This window comes from Hevea brasiliensis, chromosome 16, assembly GCF_030052815.1.
Source record: "Hevea brasiliensis isolate MT/VB/25A 57/8 chromosome 16, ASM3005281v1, whole genome shotgun sequence".
NCBI classification, from domain to species: Eukaryota; Viridiplantae; Streptophyta; class Magnoliopsida; order Malpighiales; family Euphorbiaceae; genus Hevea; species Hevea brasiliensis.
In genome coordinates this window covers 66820114-66845286 of record NC_079508.1, presented here as the reverse complement: position 1 = coordinate 66845286, position 25173 = coordinate 66820114, and the positions used below count along the sequence as shown (strand labels likewise).

General features: G+C 33.9%; 3 protein-coding genes and 1 pseudogene across 3 annotated transcripts; all 4 read right to left on the bottom strand.

Moving 5' to 3' along the window:
- Positions 1 to 8905: 8905 nt before the first annotated feature.
- LOC110650353 (14 kDa proline-rich protein DC2.15-like) lies at positions 8906 to 9596 on the bottom strand (annotated as a pseudogene).
- Positions 9597 to 11317: 1721 nt separating this feature from the next.
- On the bottom strand, positions 11318 to 14016 carry LOC110650348 (NADH dehydrogenase [ubiquinone] 1 beta subcomplex subunit 8, mitochondrial). Its single transcript, XM_021805289.2, has 4 exons — positions 13715 to 14016; positions 13498 to 13584; positions 13313 to 13408; positions 11318 to 11534 (listed from the first exon to the last, which is right to left on the bottom strand). Exons 1-4 carry the CDS (start codon positions 13850 to 13852, stop codon positions 11478 to 11480), a joined length of 378 nt encoding a protein of 125 aa, XP_021660981.1. The 5' UTR covers positions 13853 to 14016; the 3' UTR covers positions 11318 to 11477.
- Positions 14017 to 15138: 1122 nt separating this feature from the next.
- On the bottom strand, positions 15139 to 16610 carry LOC110650349 (L-lactate dehydrogenase B). The gene is made up of 2 exons (XM_021805290.2): positions 15903 to 16610; positions 15139 to 15782 (listed from the first exon to the last, which is right to left on the bottom strand). The coding sequence occupies exons 1-2, from the start codon at positions 16506 to 16508 to the stop codon at positions 15339 to 15341; spliced, it is 1050 nt and encodes a 349-aa protein (XP_021660982.1). The 5' UTR covers positions 16509 to 16610; the 3' UTR covers positions 15139 to 15338.
- Positions 16611 to 21500: 4890 nt separating this feature from the next.
- On the bottom strand, positions 21501 to 24595 carry LOC110650350 (autophagy-related protein 8f). The gene is made up of 6 exons (XM_021805291.2): positions 24431 to 24595; positions 23854 to 23895; positions 23707 to 23762; positions 22931 to 22983; positions 21918 to 22036; positions 21501 to 21828 (listed from the first exon to the last, which is right to left on the bottom strand). Exons 2-6 carry the CDS (start codon positions 23888 to 23890, stop codon positions 21725 to 21727), a joined length of 369 nt encoding a protein of 122 aa, XP_021660983.1. The 5' UTR covers positions 23891 to 23895; positions 24431 to 24595; the 3' UTR covers positions 21501 to 21724.
- Positions 24596 to 25173: the final 578 nt, after the last annotated feature.

Genomic DNA, 25173 nt, shown 5'->3' with positions numbered 1-25173 from the left:
AAAAGTGACATTTGTTTATCTTTTGTAGGTCATTCATGAAGATTGGGCAAATTAACACATGTAGCAAAAAGAAAGAATTGAAAGGGAGCAAGTATAAGCAAAATTCTGCACTTTATCCAGTACCTGTGAACAGCAACACCTTTAAACTTGTGCTAAATTGCTGATATTGCAATCTACTTGATAGCACATGTTTAATTTTGTGTCTTGTGTAAATTTTGTGAAATGCAACTTAAATGAGGATCAATTTTGATATTTAGGACTGATGTGAGCTTTATTAAAGTGCAAAAATAGTGTTTGTTAAGTTTTACCTTTTAGTGTATATATATAGTTTTTGTAGTCTGTTAGAATTTGCATGTTTTTGTTTGAATTGCTGCTAGTTTTTGTAGTCTGCTAATTTTTGTTACTGTTCACGCTACTGTTCATGCTGCTTAAGAAGTCAATTTCTATGTCTTTTCTGCAATTTTTGAATGTCTGAAACTTGTCTCAAATGCTGCTGAAAATGTGCTTTGGGTATAAGCTTGGAAATCAAACCATTTCGTTGGGTTTGCAGAAAGGTAATTACAATCCATGCTTAATTTAAGTTGTTTGCCTTTCAAATCCCTTCATGGTTATGTTATGTTTGATGAGTTCTAAGAGATGATGAGCTTAAATTCCTCAATTTTATGGTGTTTGTGTGTATTTGGTAATTGCTGAGGGTCATGATAGCATTCCATATCATTTGGACTATTTTTGGTAAGTAAAACCATAAATTTTTTCAAAACATGCCGAAACTTGCTGATGATGTTGCTTACTAAGCTGTACCCTATGCAAATTCTGCTGAACCCTAAACAAAATTCTGCTTAACCCCAAGCATAATCCAAATTACCAGATGTCTGCCCTACATTTTAAAATGCCCCAAAATTTTCGCCATTTTTTTTTATGAAGCCCTCGCCCTCACTTCCGATAAACCAAAGCACTACGCCTACCACCCCCCCCCCCCCCACCACCATTTTTTCTAGCATTTCTAGGGAAGCTGAAGAGTTTATTTCTCTTCATTAAATGGTGAACCAAGATGTGGTCCACCCACAAACCCAGAAAATCCAAACGCTCTGTTAAATTGAAAATGGCTACTCCATCCTCATTTTCTGCGAACCCTAACCCCAGTCCCAGTCCACCACTACCTCAATCGACCACCGCAAACACCACCACTACCCCAAAACCAAACACCAACCCTCATTCTGCCGACCCCCCTTTCGCCACAAAATGCGCCACAAAATGAAACACCCATTTTCGAAACTCAGTTTCAAGAACCAATGTCTGAACCCGCGCCAACTCAAACCAAATCTAAAGGTAAAACCAAAATGGCTGCGGGTAGACCCAAGAAAGCCACTGTCAGAAAAAGAAAAGGAAACCCCTCTATTCCTTTGGACTTAAACTCTCCACCTCAACTTCCCTCTAAACTAGTCAGTAATAGAACTAGGTCCTCATCGCAAATTTCATCACCAGTGGTTCAAATCCCTGTATCTCAGTCATTCTTAAACTCTCCCCAGCCTGCCACTGCTCCAGCAGCACCTGCGTCATCTGCCAATGATATAGAGGAGGTATTTTCTCCATTACCTTGGGCTTTTAAAGATATGGATATGAAAAATGCTTATGAGAGTTTAGCTTCTAAGCCTATTTTGGCAAACAAATATATGGATGAGCAGATTTTAAAAGAGTTAGGCATTTATGACTCTGTATTTGCTTACTTAGATGCTGTCAACTGGACTAAGTTTGCTACGATTAGGGAACCAGTGTACAAGGATTTGACCTTGGAATTTTTGAGTTCCTTAGGGCTGAATTTCAAACCAACAGTACCTGAGCATAAAGATGTGATCTGTTTTCGATGTGCTGGCATTGATAGGGAGTTAGACATGGATTTTATGAGTGAAATTATTGGTTTTCAAAGTTCAGGCTATAAAAGTATTGATTGGCAACAAACCATTTATGACCCTATTCAGTTTTGGAAAGAAATTGCACCTTATGGGGGTTATTACAGACAGAGGACAACAAAAGCCTCTAGGATAGTCGATCATGAGTTGAAATACCTCCATAGATTTATCTCTTACACTGTTTTAGGAAGGGGACACAGTAACAGCATTGTAGGTGCTGAAGACTTATTTTTCTTGTGGTGCATCAAGGAGAGAAAACAAGTTAGCACAGCCCATTTCCTAGCTACTCATTGGCACTAAACTGTCACAAGGCATACCAAAGGTAGCATAGTTTTTGGAGGCTATATAACTGCCATAGCCAATTCATTTAGCTTTGATGCTAGTCTATATAAGCTACTGCCAGTGTCTGGTGAATCATTTATGGACAGCACAATGTTGCTACACATGGATCTTTGTGAGAAAGTAGGACATACTTATGTTTTTTTACAAAGACATCTTGATGCGATGTCTTGTAGAACCAAATACCTTTGCACCAGCAGAACCTCAAACAGCCACTGCCTCGCAGTTTTCAACAGATATTTTGTCCCTCCTAAGATCCTTGGAATCCAAAGTAGCCAGCTTCACTTTCCAACCATCTGTTCCCTCAACTGACACCATAGATATACTTACAACCTTGAAGAGCTTAGAAGTTAAAATTGATACCATGGGTCAGCAACAGGTCAATCAAAAGAAGAAGCTAGAAAAAAAACTTAAAAAGAGATTTTGATCTCTTAAAAAGAAGCAGCAGCAGCAGCAACAACTTCAAATGTTGGAGCTCTACAACAAATTGGCCCAATCTTATAACAATTTATATCATTGGGGCCAAGACATGCTCCAGGAAATGAAAGAACTCACAGAAAATTTGGAAACTGCTTCTGAAGCTTAGATTACAATGAGACTACTGCAGAACCTGACGCAGCAACAAAGCCTTGATAGCAGTAGCAGTAGTTTATTTAGTTTAACAAGTTTCTATTTCTATATTTGTTCTTGTGTTTGCTTTAGTCTTTGGTTTCATTTTATCTTTTGTTTGTTAAACTTCAAACTTCGGTAACATATGTGATTTATCTTATTTTCTGGGTGTGCTCACACTTACATATTTTCTTTAGCTTATTCTCTCCTATTTTATTATCCTGTATGATTTTGCAGTAGTAAATCTAGTTCTTTTCTGCATACTCCTATTTTCCATTTTAGTACACATTATCTTTGCATTTTCTCCTTTATTCAGTTCTAATTTTGTGGATATTAATGAGTGGCACATTTTACCTTCAGCCAAATCTGTTTTATTTTATCATGAGGTACTGAATCACTCACAGTTATTTCTATATTTTTCTTAGCATGTTCCCAGAGCTTAAGATCTTGCCTAACCTTATGCAGATCTCGCTTAACCTTAAGCAAAGTCTTAAGCAATTTCTTAAGCAGTGTAAATTCATACATTTGGGATACTTTTTCACATTTTTCTCTCTAACGCTTCATTGTTAATATCATTTTGAGCTAATTTTGGAATTCTTGAGCTTATATTGATTTAATCCCCAATTGTATATATTTCCTTAATTGATTAGTTCACACAATTTTGCCCATCTTTGCATTCATTTTAGACATTGAGGACAATGTTTCATTTGAGTTTGGGGATGAGGGCAAAATTTTTTTAAAAAAAAATTCTTTAAAATTTTTATTCATTCATCCATATATAGATAATTCATACACTTATACATAAACCACACACATGTCTATACTCATACACATACATTTGCATATAGTTTTCATATAGATTACACTTAATTTTAATTTGATTTATGCATTCATTTTAGGATCATGCATATTATAAAAATAAATTTTTACCTTGTCCTTAGAGGATTGAGAGTTGCTTTGAAGAGCAATTAAGCTTACTTTTAGAAGGGTTTGATGGATTGAAAGTTCTAGATAGGTGCAAAGTTATTAGATTCTTGCTTTAGTTTATATCTTCTTAGCCAAGGGCCACCCAATCAATTGCATTGACTTTGAGTGCTTAGAGAAAACTCTAGGGTAAGAAGTAGCTAATTAATGTCTCACCAATCCTAGAATAATCTTTCTAAACCTTTCAAGGCGAAATCATAGCATACACTTGAAAAAGAAATGATCTAGGCATTCTTTGAATTTTAAACCCATATTTTAGCCTTAGCCAACCTCACTTTAAAATTTCCCTTTTGAACCAATTTGAGCCTACATTTATCTCCCTTATTCCTTTGGAACCCACATCAATGCCTAGCCATAAACCCAAACACTTACCTACCCTCCATGAGAATAATTCTTTGAGTGAATGATTCACATAAAAATAATAATAAATAAATAAATATATATAACAATTAGTTGGGAGAAGTGACTAAAATAAAAAGGCTAGCAAATTCAATTATGGTATGTAAAGTAATTCACCATCCAAGTACACAAAGAAATGAGTTTGGGGATGAATTGAAAGAGACAATTATAATTTAAAGTCAATGTTATTTATGTAGTCCCTCTGAAAACTTCAAAATTATATGCTAGTATTGGTGAATAGTTGTAAAGTTCCTTCTCTCATTTGATTCCAAAAAATAAAAAAAATAAAAAAATAAAAAAAAAATTTGTGTGTCTTGATCTTTTAATAATTTGCTTATTCTCATATTTTGTTACCTTTATCCATTCCTTGTTAGCCACATTATCACCCCCTTGGCCCCGTTACAACCCTTGAAAGTCCTTTTGATCTTTTGATGGTATTTTGCTACATTAGTGGAGATTGGAATAGGAGAATTGCCTATGTGATTGTGATATCATTAATCCATTCATTTACTTCCATCATTATTAGAGACACTTTAGTTTGTGGATTACCCTATAGTCTATTTAGGCATAATTATTCTTTGTGATTGATTGGTTTGGGCTTGATGATATGGATAATTGACCCAAGGGCTAAGCGGTGATAACTTTGGTGAGGATTAAACTCTTTGTACCTTGAAAGTGGGTATATGGTTTGTTGGTGGTTAAAAGTAAGCTTGAGAGTTTGGATAAGTAATTTTCATAAATTTAAGGTAAGGAACCCCAAATTGCATTAATTGTTTTAATTTGCTTGAGGACAAACAAAGGTTTGAGTTTGGGGGAATTTATTACACTTATTTCATATAGGCATTTTAGGGTAGTTTTGCATCCATTTTGCCCTTATATTTTAGTATATTTTATGTTTTTAGCTTTATTTTAGCTTATTTGTTAACTTTAGATACTTTATATTTGATTTTTGTAATTTTGTTGTTTTTTATAGGATTTTGTGGCAAATCGAAGATCAATGAGTGCATTAGGAAGTGATTTGAAGAAACTGGGAATTCTTTAAGCATGAAGGAAAGTTGAAGAAATCAAGCTTTGAAAGAGCAAGTTAGCCGAAATTTGCTTAAGACTTTGCTTATGATGTTGCTTAGGTATGTCATATAAGCTTAACCTTAGGCCTGTTCAAGCTGAAAGTCAAGCACAACTTAAATCCTACATATTCAAGCTTTCACTCCACAACCTGCCGAGAATTGCTTGAGATCCTGCTTAGGGTAAAGCGGCAGTGCTTAAGGTATAGCACAGATCAAGCTAGAAGTCATGCATGAGCAGAAAGAAAACCCATTTTATTCCAGTCTGCCGAGATTTATTAAGGGTCTGCTTAACCTTAAGCAGACAGTGCGACCAGAAGCTGAAATTTGCTCAGAAGCTACTTAGGGTTAAGTCGTACCCTAAGCAGACTGCCCAGAACGTGAATAATGCTGCTGACTTGGATAATTTTACACCTCATTTCCTATCCACTCCTTGGCTCTTATTTACTTTTACGGCAACTTTTTGGGACGATATAAATTCATCATTTCCTAGTTTTTGCCATAAGAGGAAAGGAAGGAGAAATAAAAAAAGAAAGAAAATATAATAGAGAGAGGAGGAGCCGCCATTTTCTAGGGAGGAGCTCCAGAAACCATTTTTGGAGCTCCAGAAACTAGAGTTTTGGGTTCTTCTACCTGAGTTTTTCTATTTTAGTCCTCTTATCATATTTTTCTTTACTTTTCCATCAAACTTTCTTGTAAATACCATCATGAGTGAGTAAACTCTTTAGATTTTAGAGTTGGGAAATATGTTTTAGATTAATTTGTAGATTTAGACTGGGTATTTCCTTATTTTACGTAAACACGAGTTTTGATTCCTTCCTTGTGTGCTTGATTTACTTACCTAATATTAGTACCCATTGGGTATTGTGTTAATCTTTGATTGAAGGATCGAAAGGTGAAAGTCATTGATAAATAATCAAGGATTGGAACTTAAAATCAATTAGATTTAGAAATAAACTACGATTTTAAGAGGAATTAATGATTGGTTACAAAACTTAATGGGTTTTAGAGTAATCAAATAACATACGAAAGTAAGCTTGGTTATTTTAGAACACACTTTGGTTTGCTTGAAAAAAATATCAAAGGAATTTAGAATTAATCACCTTCAAACTCTATTTTTCCCTAAAAATTGGAATGCCCAAGAAAAATCTAAATTAATTTATGCATAAACCTCCAACTCTGGAATCACTTTTAACATAATTAGACTTTGATTTGAATTATCCATTGTTAATTTAGTTTAATTACAAACTAGATCTAGAATTTATTTGTTTGCTCTTTACCCATTTCAATTAGATTAATCAATTTACCTTGCTCATTTACATTTACCATTTATTCATTAATCATTAGTCCAAATAATCGCTTCATTCATAGTTTGGTACTCAAACAGCAAATCCTTGTGGGAACGATACTTGATTCGTCACTCTATTACTTGAGACGACCCGTATACTTGCGGATTCGCCCCATCATATTACTACTGCTTATAGCAAATTCCAAATTATGAGAAACATCCCAAAGCTGAAACACAGTAACACGCCAGGAGAAGAACCGACTTATGGACACTTGAATCCTTCTGGAACCTTTTTGCCGCAGTTGTTGAGCAACGAGCTCAAATTCACGGAACATTGAGGTTAATGCCCAAGACATTAGCTCTGATGGCGGTGGGAAGGCAAAGAGCAGCTTCGAGGTCAACAAGATTAGCAATGAGACCACAGCAAGCGGCATCTGGTGGGATCTTAATAAGCCCCAACACATTAGCGCATACTTTGAACTTTATGGCACCGACGGGCAAGTGGCAGCCTCACCATACTGAAGAAGAGGAGATTGAGGGAGAGGAGGAAGGCAATTGAAGCTACAGTTCTTGAAGCCGTTTCTCAAAAATTGGGCCAAATTCTTGGATGGTTTTTGAGATATAAACTTAAATGAGAGAACGATGAATGAAATGGTGAAGTGGGTTGGGGATTTTATGGATGCAGATTAAGCACAGCATGGGATTAAAATCCTTAAATCGAACCCTAGTGGGCATGTCGCCATAGCATTATTGGGCAAAATATAGCATTACGGAAGGATATGAGATGCTATAGCTCAAAATCTTGAATGTTAGAGAACATGATCACATTAATTATTGGATACGAAATATTAAGGCACCGAATGATGCCACGAGCTTCCACTTTTTGAGACCCATTTTTTCTATAAAAAAAAAAATTCCATTTTCTGTGTTTAATTATTATTAGCTCTAGTTCGTGGGATTATTGATAATTATTTATGGTATTTAAAAAATAATAAAATGTTTTAAGTGAATCTGCTCTTGATTCGGGTAATGTCAAAGTGGTAAAGCACGATTAATACTAAAACTAGCAATTATTTCATAGAATTGTCGTGTGAACTTTTGGAAGGAAGAAGGTACCTTCAATGTGTAGCCCAAGTTCATTGAGGCTGCAATTAAAAAAGAAAATTATTGCATGACACGATGAAAGGCAAAAAAGGTATCATTCACAATTACATAAGATGTATTAACTAATTAAATTTACTAATATAGGTTTAAATCAATATTTTATTATTTTTTTATAAAAAAAAAATTTATTAATAAAAATTTCAGAAAAAAACTTAGTATGGACACATCCATCTAAAAAAGTGACCTGATCGATTACCTCAATACACCTACACCTAAGGATATAGCATGCAAAGTGAAAAAATTTGACTAGAGAACAACAACCAAAACTAGAGACAAACAAAAACAAACCAAGCCAGAAAACCAGAGACAGAATCAAACCAATACAAAACTAGAGAAAACAGACCAAAAGAACAATTACAGACAGCAAGATTAAAACCATGCAATAAAGTCCTCTGATGATCAGGCCCAGCTTAGCTAGAGCGTCCACCACCAAATTTGCTTCCCTAAGAACATGTTTGAAGTTGACATTTGGAAGATGATGCATAGCACAAGAAATGGAATTAACGATGGACTTCAAGCTTATTTAGAGGGACGGAGAATCAGCTTGTGTAAGCTGCTAAACCAACTGGAAATCTAGTATTTTACTATTAATTAAATTAATCCTGACAATTACCCTGTGGTAGCGATGCAGGGCCATCAAATTAAACCATGGTTATAAACAATGAAATTAACTGGAGATTAATTAAAGCAGAAGGGAAATCCTAATGAATTCGCTCGCCGGACTCAGAAATTTGCGATTGAAAATAATTCCCTGCATTTTCTTAGTGGCAAGCCTTAATAAAATTATTTGCTTTTTCAAAAAAAAATAATAATAATAAAAGCTATGGTCAATATTAATATGATTCCAGCAACATATACGTACTAAATTGTGTTCATAGGGGATTTCCAATTTCTATATTATAAGGTCCATTTTCTTATACTCTGCTTCCTCTCGGTTCACAGTTTCCCCGAAGAGCCTTAGTTGATTTTTTTTTTTTTTCAAATAATGTCTCTCTTCATAAAAATAATAAATAAAATAAAATAAATAACAGTTTTATTTGAATTCAATTAAAACAAAATGGATGATTCGATAAAAGAACACAGGTGTTGAGGAAGAAAGCATGAAGCCCTCTCAAGATGCAACAAAACAATTACAGTAACCTCCACGGTTATGGAATATGCCAAATTAAGAAAAATCCCGAAGCTGAAAAGAAATTAAACAGAATGAGCTTATGGACACTTGAATCCTTCTGGAACTCTTGCCGCAGTTGTTGAGGAACAAGCTCAAATCGACGGGAACGTTGAGGTTAATGCCCAAGACATTAGCTCTAATGGCAGTGCAAAGGCAAATAGCAGCTTCAAGATCAACAAGATTAGCAATGATGCTGCAGCAAGGGGCATCCGGGGAGATCTTAACGGGCCCCAACACATTGACGCACTTTGAACTTGAGGGCATCCACGGGGCAAGTGGCGGCGCTCGCCATACTGAAGGAGAGGAGGTTAAGGGAGAGAAGCAAGACAAAGGAGGCTACAGCTCTTGAAGCCATTTCGCAAAGACGTATATCCCAAAATTCTTGGATTGTTTTTGAGATATGAGCTTTGTTGTGTTAGAAGGGTGATAAGAAATGGAGTGGCTTAAGAGCATTTATAGAGGTGGATTAGGCACGGCCTGCCTTGCTTCAGTTCTAAAAGTCTCGAACGTGACCCATGCGCAAGGCTAGGATATATTATTGCAGTGTGGGCACAACTGGCTTTCCTAAAAGATGATTCTATTTTGAATATGTCGAATGTTAATTAGCGTTGGAAGTGCATCTAAATTATTGCCTTAAATCTGAACCTCTATATGTATATTGCCACAAAATCCACAAGCTTGAACTTGTGGGATTATTGGCAAGTATTTATCTTATCAGAACGAATATATAGTTTTACATTTTCACATGGCACGTTGAAAAACTTCCTAATTAATTGCAATCCTTAATTATTATTATTATTATTATTATTTACTAGATTTTTAATGCATAGCTCTAATATTTTTATTGTACTAATAAAGATCTATAATGTTTTGCTTATCCAAAAATAAATAAATAAAATGTAAAGCACTACTCATTAAAAAGCTAAAGATAAAAGATAAAGATTTTTTTTTTCAGTAGAAAACAGTTATTTTTTTTCCTAATTAGATATTTAATATATTTAGATTTTACTTTTTGCTTCAGAAAAAAAATATTAATGCTTAGCCCTTTCTGTATTACTAAAGAGATTGTAATTATATGTTAGAAAATGCATTTAATTAATTTTTTAAATATAATAATAATGATCATTATAATGAGGTGGTGATAGTTGAGAAAATTGTCACTTATATTTAGAAAATGTACTATATATACTCCATATATACACTAAAAGCTCTCATAAAAGGAGAATTTTACAATAAGAGATGATATGGGATAAATTAATTTTACAATGAGAAAGTGATATTGGAAATTTTATAAACTAAATTTATATATTTTTTGAATAGTTAAGGAATCATTGAGAGTATTACATCCAGAACAGCCTAATCAAACAACTATCTTGCCCATCCGTTAACATTATAACTGTTAATATATGTTTTATTTGAATCACAAAATGAAATTTGAAAAAAAAAAAAAAAAAGGGAATGTAATAGCAATTAAAATAATTATTTTTCAATGATACAAAATTTGTATTGCACAATTTAAAAAAAAATAACAACCTACATAATGATTACTACACATTTCAACAAAATTTGAATATGCTTATTTCATCAAATAATTATTTTTATATACTATTTATCCTGAAATAATTATTTTAATAACGTCTAATTCTATGAGCCAAACAAAACCCAATAGATCATCAGGCATTCACGAAGCAATTAGAACAGGCCCTAGACCTCTTACCCATGAATCCACAAGTAAAAAGCCCAAGATTAAATCCACATTTATAAATAAAAAGAAGAGAAAAAAAAAATATTAATTTCTCTAAATTCTTTTGTTTGAACTTAAATAGAGAAAAAATGATTACATTTCTCAACTTATTAAATTTAACCCAAAACACTTCTGTCTAAATTGATGAAAAATGAAGAAGAATGAACATTATTTCCCATATTTTCTTTTAAGAAAGAAATTTATTATAATAATTTATTCAAATAATATAAAAAAATAATATTTTTCCTTCTCTTTATTTTTCTTTAATTTCTCTTCATTCCTCCCCTTTAATTTCTCTTCCACAAAATTTTAAGCATCCAAACACGCAAGAAAGGAGCACGCACAGATAGATTAAATCCCCAATAACAACATAACCCAAGAATTGGAAAGAAAACTAGAAATTAGAGATTCAGCAGCTCTAGCTCAGTAACAACTAACAACCCAAGAATTGGAAAGATAACTAGAGATTAGAGATTCAGCAACATCCACAAACCCATGTTTGTGGGAAGTGCCATTTTATAATGCTTCAATTGTTTTTGTGTTTGGAGGCCGGATTTATCTAAGAACACACAACAAATTCGTTTTCCTACACTGCAGAAGAATTAACGGTGAAAGAGAATCACCATATTTGTTTTGGGAATCAGATTTAAACAAAACCGTATCAAGCTATTTGTTTCAAGAGATTAATGTCAGCTACAACCATTATTTTCTTAACTGTTCAAAATTCCGACAGCAAAGAGATGAACAAAAGCAGAAACGTATCTGAAACAACAGTAACCATACAATTTCTTGCATAAAGATTAGCCTAGGGTTCTCCACCAAGCTCCACCCGCAAGTTGTCATATGGATATACCTTTGGTGTCTGGTCAACAAATTCAGAAAATGTTAAATGTTGTAGAACAACTAGATGAGAGCATGTTCTCAACTTCCAGAATTAAGGGCACTAAAAAAAAGGAAGGCATAACCGAACACATTAGATATACATGTTATCAGTATCAGCTAAATGTTTAAACTTAAACAAAACTATCTCTAACAAATGGCAGGTATGCAGCTAGACTAATATCAGTCTCAAATGCAATCAGAAATACATGAATTGAAAAAACCAAAAAAAAAAAAAAAGAAGAAACTCAGCAACACTCCCTTTTCCATTTTCCTAAATTCCCAACCCATCCCAAAAGAAAAAAGGGAAATGATTTCAGAGTCATAACTCCAAATAAAGCAAAGGAATGGAAAAATGAAATAGGGAGTACAGATATTTGACACACATAGAGATACCTACAGAACTGCACTACGGTGCAAAAACCTTTAATAAGACTTCGTGCAATAAGAATTAAGGAAATTGGTTTGCTACAGTGACAATACAGTGGCATTCCTCCCACAAACAGGGATTGTATTCCCTGGGATGTATAGTTATTAAAGGCTCAAGGCGCACTAAGGCGCCGAGGAGTCCTAAAGCCTAAGCGCAAAGTGCAGGGCGCGCCTGAGCAAGGTGAGGCACAAAGTAAAAGATTTTAAAAATTCATAAAAGTCAAATAAATGTAATACTTTTCATTTTTTTTCTTTGGCATATATCTTGAATTGAGTTTGCTGATTTGAGTTTAAATGATAGTCCTTTTTGCCAATGAATGTGCTCGCTAAAGATGGAAAAAAAAATGCATGCCTTTCTAGAACTTTATGCCTGGAATAAAGGCGCACACTTAAGCGCATAAGGCGCTAAGGTTCAAGCCTGGTAAGCCTTGAGTCTGAGGCGTACCTCAGGCACACCTTTAATAACTATGCTAGGATGAGTATATTGTTTAACCATGATATTCCCCTTCATCAATTTTTGTAATGAGACCCATCTCAAAGACAACAATATCATGCATCATGATAAAAAACTTATCCCCACCAGAGGAATAGTATTGCATTATTGTTTGGATCCTAATTTTAGACAACAATTGTCCCATTCTGATCAAATTTAGTCAAAATTCACTTCCAGAGAGATCGAAGGCCTCATAAACTTCTAATAATTTTTGCATTAAAGAAATTCAATATAGCAACTAATATTGCTATGAGAGACTGTCTAATTTAACAATTGTAACATATGATATGCCTTTAAACAATTCATCACATTTTTTCATTAAATATAACAAATAGAAATGGCAATGCATAAAAAAAGAAATGCCACCTACCCTTGCTTGTACTGAAAATGAAGATTAAAAACCAACTTATTTGGAAAAGGTTGGTTGAGAAGAAATCAGTCATTAAGTTTCGAGATTAAAATTAATGGTTTGAAATAAAAAAACAGGCTATTCATAAACTCAACGCAATGAGAATGGCATGTAAGGAACTGATGCATCTTCATCAATATAATGGTATTAAAAATGGTATTAAAACTGGATTGAAGTGGAGTTTCATCATACAATGTTTATCAAATAGAAACTCAAACCATATTCATTTTTTATGTTGACAAAATGGCCCCCTTCCACCAAAATTGCAACAACACCAATTCCATTTCTTACCAAAACCAAGCCCTTTTCACTATAACGGAAAAAATCACATTGTGATGCACAAGCAAATAAAACCAAGCCTTTTCATTAGAACAAAGAAAAAATCACATTGTGATGCACAAGCAAATAAGATAGAAGTTGTTTGCCTTACATATGGTATCCTAGAAGCTTTGTCATTCCACACGGCTAACAGTCCCAGTGTCGCGAAAAAGCCCAAACCTCCACACATCCAAGCCAACGCCTCATACTGTTAACGCCACCCAAAAAATTACGAGTTAAATCCTAGAAAATCAGATAATCAAAAGAATTACATCTTTATAAATTGGTCATTGTTACCTTTCCAACGGTATCGGCAATGCGATCGATACAAGGTTCAGGAAACGGAGTTCCGTTGTCCCAAACCAGTTCATCATTCACTGGAAGCTGAAGCACAGAAAACAAACAAATTGATTCTAGGGATTTAATAGTTTATTTTCGATGCTTTCAAAATTTTGGCAAAAGAAAAGAAGTGTAGACACGGGGGTTTTATGAATAAGATTATGTAAATACTGACAGGTTTGTCAGGGACAATGTGTTTGCCGACGGGGAGACCCATGCCGGAGCGAAGACGAAGAGAGGACGCGACGGAGCGACCAACGACACCGTTTCCTCCCATGATCCGTGATGCCACGTTGCTCAATCTCCCTGCCATTTTCTTTTTCTGGGGTTTTTCTCAGATCTTCCTCTTTTGTATAACCAATCACTCCTTTGACACTGATGATTTCTGAAGCCTAGCTCTGAAACTCAAGTTATGTGACCATTGAGGCGAGCTAGTGCGATCGGGACGACTGCCAACAAATGGATCAAAAAAAGGCCTAGCCCAATTACAAGCTCCAAAGGGCCTTTTATGGATTTGCCTAGTCAGACAAGCCCAATCACAAGCGACCCGAAGCTTTGGGAGCTCGGCCAGCTGCTTGATTAGCAGATCTCTAGACAACAAACTTAACAGAGTCCCACGAATAAATAACATACTTTGCTTCATTCTACGAACAATGGCATCTATTTCTCATAAAAATCATCTTGTCCGCTACATCAGTTATAAAATATAACGTTCAAGAATTTCCTCTCAATTGCAAACCACTTCTGCCATCAAAGCTGATGAGCAACTTTGTCGAGATTTTCTCAAATCTAGGAGAGGACCACGATGACCCCTGTATATGATAGCCAATTCTCGTTGAACGAGCAGGACGAATTTTTTTTGTTGATATTTGCACTCTGCCTTTGTGAATAATGAAATCTATTGACATCAGAAAATAGTTGGCTTAAAAATTTTTACACTCAGGACAAATATGCTAAGCATATTGGCAATTATTATTTATTATTTTGATGAGTTTTTACTTTGATAGACTTAAATATTTATTTAATTTTAAATTTGAATAATAAAATAAGTGAAGATAAGATTATTAAAAAGAATTAAATGAGTTAAAAAAAAATAATTTAGGCTGGGATAAGGAGCAACATTAATCCAATTAGAGGGACAGCATTAGTTCGTATAAGTATAATTATAATATAATCCACCTATTTCGGCCATTGATTTCAATAATTCCATTTGTTACATGTTTTCATTAAATTCATAGTTGGGGACTGTCTTAGGCATTTTATTAAAAAATATTCTAATCTTTTTCGAGGAAAAGGAAAAAGGAAACTGAATTACATTAGAACGATTGTTTGAGAACAAGACACTAATCTCTTTAGAACGAGTGTTTCAGAACAGGGCAATAATCTCTTTAGAATGAGTGTTTTAGAACAGGGCATTAATCTCATCTCCCTGAAACAAAAGTAGATGTGCATTGTCGTGCAGCCCAGAAGCCGTGCACATTTTCAGTTAGCATTATGCTCTACAGGTACCCTTTTGTACATGTCAAAAAGCCAGGCACCGTTTCATTTGAATTTAGTCTTGAAGTAAATTTATACTGGATTTCATATAAAAACCAGGAAGACGAAAAAAGCAAAAGTTTTTTTTTTTGCAAATTCGGAAGTACAAAATTCAAAAATAAAATCAGATTAGGCTCGCAGTTGACAAGTGAGACATTTCATATGATCTTCTAAATGGAGGATAATGAAGGGGAAAAAAAAGACTAGGCTAGCCTGCAGACTCCCTACGAAATGCAACATTGTAACTTGCAAAGTCCATAGACTCATATTCCCAATTGGCTTTGCACCTCCAGGAGGGTCTTAGCCGATTCTCTGAGTCGCTGTGCCTCTTCCTCCGTCAAATGCACATTGGTGACCCCCAAGACTCCGCCTCTACCCAGCTGTGATGGCAAGCTCAAGAAGACATCCCCACCATCAATGCCGTAGAAACCCTTTGCAAGGACTGAAACAGGGTGGATTTTTCTCTGATCTCTAAGTATGGAGCGAGCCAAGTTAGCAGCAGAGTAGCCAATTGCCCAAGAAGTGTAGCCCTTGAGACTAATAACTTCATATGCACTGTCCACAACTGCTTTGTGAATGTTCTCCAGAGTCTCCTTCTCGTAGGCAATTTGCTGCTTATCTAAGAAGGTCAGTATTGGCACTCCCCCAACACTTATGCTGGACCATAACGCCACTGAACTATCACCGTGTTCACCAACAATGTAGGCCTGTAAAAATTATACAAGCATTAGCCAATGTCCGCTCTGCCTCTGCTTCATAATACTAAAAGCATATTTGACATAATAAACACGCAAAAAGCACGAAGAAAACATTGTCGCCTCCCTCACCTGCACGTCCTGGGCGTTAACATCGAGATGGTCCGCGATCAAGAACCGAAACCTTGAACTGTCCAAGTTTGTACCCGATCCGATCACACGATTCGATGGGAACCCAGAGAGCTTCCACGCGATATAAGTCAAAACATCAACCGGATTGGAAACAATCATCAAAATGGAATCGGGCGAGTACTTGGCAAGCGGAGGGATGATCTTTTCAAACAGGTTCACGTTCCTCTGCAGCAGGTTCAGCCTAGACTCTCCCGGGATCTGGCGCGCCCCAGCAGTGACGATACAGAGATCGGATCCGACAGTGACGGAATAATCAGTGGAAGCCTGGATTTTCGTGCGGGGGAGGAAGGCAGCCGCGTGCTGGAGGTCGAGCATCTCACCGCGGAGCTTGTCGGCCTTGGCGTCGACGAGAGCCAGCTCGTCGGCTAAGTCTTGGGTGAGGATGGTTTGGGCTATTGCCATCCCCACATTGCCGGTGCCAATGACGGAGATTTTGGTATGGCGCTTGGTGGGGGAAGGCGCAGCAGTGTTGTGGATAGGCTTGAAGAAGACCTGGCTCAGGTCAAGCCCGCCTGGGCCCAGTGATCCTGAAGGACTCTTATGCATCGTGAAAGCTGTAAATAATTGAAATTTCTTTGCGTTTGATTTGTTTGCCTGAGAGATGGGATAGATTGTGGCATTTATGGAGCTGGGAAAGAAGGGAAAGTGTCGACTTGGAGTGGGGCGAAAGGTAAGGATGCTATTGGGTTTTCAACGGTCTAACGTTCTGGAAGCCGGAAGGCTTAACAAGCGCGTGAAATATCCTCCTGACCCAAGAATTATGCTCTGTCTGGAAGGAAGGAAGAAAGGAAATTAGAGAGGAAATAACATGAATTTCCTTTATTTTCTTTTTTTTTTTTTTTACAAATTCCTTTGTGTTATAAAATGAAAAATCTTCAGCGATTAAAATTTAAAGAAAATGGGAAGTCTTCATTAATTAGTTATTTAAAAAGAATTTATATTAATAAATATGGAAAGAAAAAGTGTAAAATAAGCATTTAATAGTTTTCCCCTTAATTCTCCCACATTGAAATAAATAATTTTTTTTTTTTGGGATCTATGAAGAGTGGAGGGAATTTTCCCTTCAACCAAATAATAAAATTAAAAAATAAGGCAAATTTTTAAAAGGTATAATATAATTTCAGGCACTGATATTTAAAGGATAATTAATTTTTTATACATATATTGTATGTTATTTATTAATATTATTAAATCTGAAATTAATCTATCGGTTGGATTAATAAATTAAAATTTAAATTACTCTAAATTTATAATTAAACCAGATTTTCTTAGAATAGTGAGCTTAGGTTGGAATCACAAAGTTGGGAAGACAAGATTTTCTTTTATATATCAGTACTTCCAACAAAAATCAAAGATGAACAGATGGTTTTGTATATCAATAACAAGTAACACACGCACCTAAAAGTTATAACTTCAACCTTGTGTCAAATTTGAATTTTTGGGTAACTGGACCCACCAAAGAACGCGGCCCCTTTAGAAATTTTGTTTCTAGTTGTCACCCAGAGAGATGGACACCAAACGCCTTGGCATAAGTTCCACATTCGGCAATAAGAAATAAATTTAACTCCATCGTTTAAATTTTTTTTTTAAATTATTTGTCTCATTTAAAAAATAAAATATTAAATATTTTTTAATTTTACTTTTTTTATTACATATAATAAATATTTGTAAAAAAGTAATTATATAAAATAAAAAAAAAACTTAATTCATTATTAATATATTTTTATTAAAATAACGAATTTATATTAATAAATTATGGGATGAAAAAATAAATTAAGCATTTAGTAATTTCTCCTCTTTTATTCGATCTATGGAGAGTGGAAGGATTTTCCCTTCAATCAAAAAATAAAATTTAAAATAAAGGCAAACTTTTAAAAAGATTTAATACGTTTCCACACACTGATATTTAAAGATAATAAATTTTTATCAAAATAATATTGTAATATTATAAAATTTAATTCTATTACATTATCTCTTCACTTTGTTTACAAAAAACTAATGTAACAAGGAGCATCACACTCAAGTAAATTTTATAATGTTAAGTTATTATTAAGGAAAAATAATAAAAATTATAACTAGATAAATCCCATAATATTATATTGATAAAAAAAATTACCCTTTAAATAGTTAAATGCCAAATTACATAATATAATTTTAAAATTATTCCTTAAAAATAGCGTAAATTAAAAATTTGTTAACAGATTTATTTTAACTGCTTAAATTAACTATTAATCTGTTAATTGCTTTAAATAAACGTAAAACAATTTAATTTTGGGAAATTTATTTTATTAATAAAATAATTTATATCTAAATTTTATATTTAAGTAATTATTTATTATATATTTAAATAATTATATCTTATAAAATACGACATTTTTTATATTTATAATTATTTAAATATAAAATATTTAAAAATATAAAATTTTAAAAATAATTTTTTTAATAAAATAAAATTTTAAAATTAAATTATTTTAAATTAAAAAGTAATTAATGATAAAAATTAATTTATTAACGAAATTATATTTAAGGATCAAATTAAATAGAGTTATAGGTTTTATTAAACTTTAAAAACTTAATTATAATTTACGTAAAAATATAGTTGTTCTCTCACTATTTTTCATTTTCTCCCCCAGGACCCCCACCCTCTCCTCCCATTGTTCCATACAACATCTTTGACGCATTGTTCACGCGCTTCAAATGCGCTTGGACCTTTTTTTTTTTGTGAGAAATTTTCTTTGAATTTTAATTTTTATTGAAGTTTTCTTTTCATTTTCTAAGCATTTGTCCAGTTGCCCTATGCCACGGGAATTTTATACCGTAAGCCGGTCAGAGAACCGAGGTGGGCCATATATCTTTCGCCAAGTAAATAAAACACAAGCATGAGTATGGACGCAGTTTTGGGGGATAAAAAAAAAATTAGTGTAGACGCGGTTCAGAAAGCATGAGTAAGGGCGAGTAAATTTCGATCATAATTAAAATTTAAAATTTATTTAAATTGATTTTTTAATTATTTTTATAAAAAATTTATTCAATTCAAGAATTTCATTTCGGAGAAAAAAAAAAGGCTTTAAAGAATTAACTAATTAATAGGTTAGTTTTAAATATTAACTATTTTAATAATGATTAATTGTTTGAATAAATTTATCTCATGTTTTATGAATTTTTATTTTACCTATTTATTCACTTTTATTCATTTAATTTAAATTTATAATATAGTATCAAAATAAGTATGCTCTTATTGCATAGCTAGCTTTTGAAGGCGTTCCTTGATTCACTTCCATTTTCTACGGCTCTACCCTATCGCATGGTGTCCTTATAAGAAACTAATTTTGTTTCTCCAATCTATCACATTCCTCTCTTGCTCTCGATTACTTTTTCTTTGTCCATCCAATCATGGTTATCTTTGCCTTCTTTCTACATTCCCATCTCCATTCTATATTCTCCATGCATTATCAGTTCATCACTCTTCTTCACAGTTATAGATTAAAAATCACCTCATTCAGTCATTCTTAATCTTGTTCTCTCAGCATTCGTGTTAAATTGGATTAAGCATGGAGGTAATTTTAATTTAAATTTCAAAAATACTCTTTTTTTCTTTTTTGTACAGCCTCACTGTATGTGTAAACACTGAAGAAGTGAAATCACCATCATCCATCCAATTTGAATTTTTCAGGAACCGCAATGGGGCCACGAGGCAAGTGACAAGTCACGTGGGATGACTGACGTACTCACTTCACGTAAGGGGTCCGTACTAATTCTTTCTATACGCCTTTTCTTTGAGTGAACACAAACTCGAATCTATGGGCTACGATTTTACATTTCTGTCTGATTCTCACTTTTTTTTTTTTTTTTTCTTAAACAAAACGAAATGTTAGTCGGTTAGTTACTTGATTAAATGTCATATGTCCTTGAATTGTCTTAAACACGCAACAACTTTTTTTTTTTAGAATATTAAATTTTTTTTTTTTATTGTTATTGTTTAAAAGCTCAAATGATTTAAGATGTTAAACTGCAAATGATGTATGATTAGAATGTGCAGAGTGAATAACACATTTTTCATTCTTTGTACGCGCACAAATTTCCTATACCGCTATAAGAAACCAGGTACCGCTACTTCCATTCTTCTTCTAGCTCCAAAGTCCAAACACATTCATCATCCATTCTAGAAACAAGAGAAACCTTGAAAGGTATAAGAAAAAAAAGGAGAATTGCCCATTTACGAGTATTTAAAGAAAATGATGATTATTGACATAAGACTATTTGAAAAAATAATTTTCAAATTCAATCATTAAAATAATTACACATGAAATCTTAATTAAATGTTATATTGTCTGTAATTAATTTTGTTATTTTAGAAAACACTTTATTTTATTTGATTTTTTTTTTTGAACTCACAATTAATTTTACTTATCAACTCAACTATATCTGATATATCATAATATAATAGCATATTTTCTAAGCAAATTAAAATAGTGTTCTCTTATAAAAATATAAATTTTTCTTATAATATAGAGAATAAATTAAATTGTTTTAATATGTCATTTAATTGCAAATTGTCAATTTAAAATATTTGTTTTCTTTTTTTTTTTTTAATTATTGATAATGTTAAATATAAGGTCTACCTTTTATTTATGTGAATGAATGAGTAAATATTTTAAGTGTTTATAATAATTTCTTCACGGAGAATGTCATTTTATTAGAAATATTCTTATGGTTTAGGTAAAGTTAGAGAAATAAAGGGAATCATAATGAAAATGCATAGATAAATTATTAGGTACACTCGGTGCACATACACCTTTTCTCACAATCATGTAAGACCTATTTTCTATATATTATAGGAAGGACCCACTCTCTGTGAGAGAAGGAGCACTATTTTTTAGTGCACCGGATGCACCTAATAATTAGCAAAATGGCATATAATTAGACTGTCACAAAAGATTCAATGTTTAATTTTACTTTATTTTAGACTAATTTTTCACTTTTTTGAGTAGTGAATGATTATTTTTTTTCTCCACTTCCTAAAAAATAAGTCATTTACCTTAAATTAGGTAACTTGAGTAAATTAATTTATAGGAAGTAGAATTCTAAAGACATAGCAACGCTTAGGCCATAAAGCTGTGCTTCTTTGTGTCTTGGATTTTTTTTTTTTCCTTCTCCAGGATCCTGGTTATTTTGTTAACATCAATGGGTCCAACCAACACCAAGGACCAACCTATTTGTTCACCTTCACTTCTTTCCGGATCAAAATTCAGGGCAAGCGAGGAAGCTGCAGACCATACGGCCTGACCATCCCCCCGACCACTCCCAACCACAGGCCTAACCTGTGTCAGCTGTTGCTCAGCTTGTCTTGTACTTCAGCGTCCAAACACAAGCTGAGCATCTATAAGACCTGGCATGTTGAATTCTGCCAATCCACGCTCTAAACTCGCTTACAGGGTCAGTCGACCAACTGGCAACCAACTTGAGGAAATTTCAGTTGAATTATAAATTCATTCAATACATGATAGAAGCTGAAACTATAACCATCGGTAAAATAGATTTCCAGCAAAGGATCCTTAAAACGGACCGAGAAACATTTAAGATTGAACATAAATAAATCATCTTCATGGTTATATACAATATACGACTGTACATAATATAACTGGGGGATCTTTATAATCAGGCAGAACAAAGAAACTGTGGGCACCAGGAGATTAAGACGACCCTTATGGATTCAAGTATGATGAAACCACGAAAGAAACAATGCAAGCCCCAGAATAATGCTACAGTGGGATATTAGATCCGAATGTGTTCTCCCCACTGTAGGTAACATAGAGAAATCCATCTTCATCCTTCTTCTCTTCATATATGGCAGACATAATGGCACCTACAAACACCAGACAACAACAAAGAGCCCAACCAAAAGTCCATAAGAGTATCTAACAATGAAATGTAACACGCTTTACCAGAATTTACCTGTAGGTGGGAGCACATTGTCCACAAATATAAAAATTGCCTTCTCTGCACTTAATTTAATCCTCTTACGGATAACATATACAAACTGTCCCACAGTCAAGTCAGCTGGGACAAGATACCTGTAAATATCACATTCAAGTTATTGGAAGAATCAAATACCCGTCATGAGACAAAAATACTAAAATCTGGCGCCAAGGTGTTTAAGCAAAAGACCATAACCATGGAAACAAAGAACCAGTTCCAGAGTGGTAACAGAACCAAAAAAAAAAGAAATGTAGCAACCAAACGTTGTTCCAGAAGGGGTTTGGCGGCACTTAAGAGCTAGCTAACTTTAATTTTCACAAGACAGAAAAATAACAAAAGGACAGACTAAAAGAGTAACATTTATTGAAATACCAAGGTTATTTCATGTACTACCATGAAACATATACAGAAAATCAAGAAGATGCTAATAACACCATCAGTGATAGAATTTCAAAATTCATATCAGCTTGATGTCTCTTTTTCTAGGTTTTCTTTTTTCTTTTTTTTTTGGTTGTCTCAATCTTAAGATTTAATGACCATTATGCTTTGTGTGTTTGTACAAAGTATGAACCAGTCTCTCTCTCTCTCTCTCTCTCTCTCTCTCTCTCTCTATAGGGGTTGAGGGGCTGGGAGGACTCATTACAATGAGTAGTTTATATCAAGTGTTTTAACAAGACGAACAAAATCTCAAATGTTTCTCATCTCAAATGACCATTATGCTTTGTGTGTTTGTACAAAGCATGAACCAGTCTCTCTCTCTCTCTCTCTCTCTCTCTCTCTCTCTCTCACGGGGTTGAGGGGCTGGAAGGACTCATTACAATGAGTAGTTTATATCAAGTGTTTTAACAAGACAAACAAAATCTCTAATGTTTCTCATCTTCTCAAATTAAAAGAAAAAAGCTCATTTAAACTATCTCATATATAAACATAAAACAAAAACCAAAGAAAAAAGAATCCATAAGACATCATGAAGATGAATCCATGCTTACTTTTTCTTATCTATGTTTGGTATATCACTTCTTTCTGCCTTCTCCACAATCACCTTGAAAGCAAACACAAGCACATATAGAGACAACTCAGCTTCAAAAGCCAGATAGGATATTTTAAGCCGTGTTTGATTTATGCCCAGGCAGTAAAAAAAAATATATCTGAGATTTTATCAAGAGGCATATGTGAATCAACTTCTATATCCTCTGGTTGAAAATCGTCTCATTTTAACTAACATCAGGACTACTTAAAGTAAGATATAGTCATAGTGTGTGATGGAAGAAACAAAGCAAAAAACATCAATATCCATCACTGACTCACTGTAAAGGATTACCCACTGGAAAAAAAAAAATCTACATTTCCTAAAACTGGGAAGAAAGAATAAAAATGTTCTTCACATGAACTCTGAAGGGAACTTTTGTAATTATCCCTAACATAAAATTGCACAATCAGTTTGGTGCAAGATCACTTGGCTAATGCCTTGAACCTTCATACAGATCACCTCACATTAAAGGTTGTAGTTCAAGGTTCCAATCGAATTCATGTCTTGAACCGTTGACAACGGTTCAACATGGTTTAATAGTACCTTTTTAATACATCCTGGAGATGCTAAAGCTTTAGTGTTTCTAAACTTAATTCTAAATCATGTACACCTTGATACACAATAAACCAAACACTGAAGAGTGCAGAAACTTCTAACCACAGTAAGAAAAGAACTTGCATGGTTTAGAATTAACTGTAAACAATTACAAAAATAAAAAAATAAATTAATTCTCACTGGAATCCTATCTGGGTATTTTTCCCTGATCCTAGCTGCCTCTGCCCGTCTCTTATCTGAAGGTAAGAACAACTCATGCCGTCAAAACCCTGATTTTTATATCAATTAAATAATTAATGAAGATATAAACACTACGCTAATTCATACCGAGATCATGCTCTTGCTTGAAGTAACTCTTTGACATTCCTCCTAAAAACACCACATAAAACATAAGTAAAAACGCTAACCTTATAGTGAATAAAACTTGCAATTCATAAAAACAAGCAGCAAAAATAACAACTAAAGCTTCCTCTTCTAATTCCTCAAAAATTAGTCAATGAGAATATTAGCTCAAATCCATAATCCAACATCACACAACGCTGGTACGTCTAAGCGCATGAATTCTACCCAGTAGGATACTAAAACAAAAAGAGTGATTAACCAAAAGTCATCAACATTCACAAAGCAAACCTCAGTAGATCAACAATCCAAAACAACTAGCACAAACACAAACCCTAATCTAACAACTCCAAAGAACAATAAAAACCATCAACTCATCCCACCACTTTATCTTCTTTTATCCCCCGAAGAAAGATCAATTTTGTCAACGCCCAAACAAAAAAAACCCACCAATTATAAGATTAAAAACTAAATGAAAAAAAAATTGCAAGGACACGGTATTACATAACTAGAATTAAGAAGAAATTTAGACTTAGGAACATAGAGGATAAATTCAAGAAGCAACCTTAGGATACAGAAGAAAGAGAAAAGAAGATAACTTTCAGATCAAAAACTCTCGGAAGACTCGTGGGTTTTCGTTGCAGATGCAGATAAAATAAATGCCGCCTTGCTCTGAGTGTTAGCTTATCCAACTATTTAATTATATAAATCGCTGCCCTAAATTTTGTAAATAATTGAAGATAAACATATTTATTTAGTTTTTTTTTTTTAGAGATTTTAGCGTGTGTTCAACTTATTAAAACTTGTTTCTGATTTGGTGTTCAAGCACTCAGTGGGTCCGACTAGATATCTTCGCAACGTATTTTGATTGGTTCGGAGAAATGGGTCTGTGGATGTGGCAAAAGATGAATTGGTTAGGACAGATGTTAGTGTTGCGAGTGTTATAGACCGTGGCTGTAGAATAACTAGAATATGCCCGGATCCCCTGGCCTGGGTCTTTCTTTGGACCCTACCAGGCTGAATCTATTCGGATCTCCGCTCATTGTGGTTGAGAAAACTATTTTTTTAATATATTAATTGAATTTAAATATAAATTAATTAAAATTAAATATAATATTTTTAAAATAATGTTTAAATAATATTTAAAATATTTTTCTAAGAAAAGTGTATTTTATTCCCAAAAACAATGCCAAACATTTGGCCCGTATCCAACCGCGGCGCGGACCCTGAAGAAGAATGGGCGTAATGAGGATAGTCTGCAGTTCGATTGTGTCACCAATTGGGCCTTGTCTGGCAATTGCTGCTATC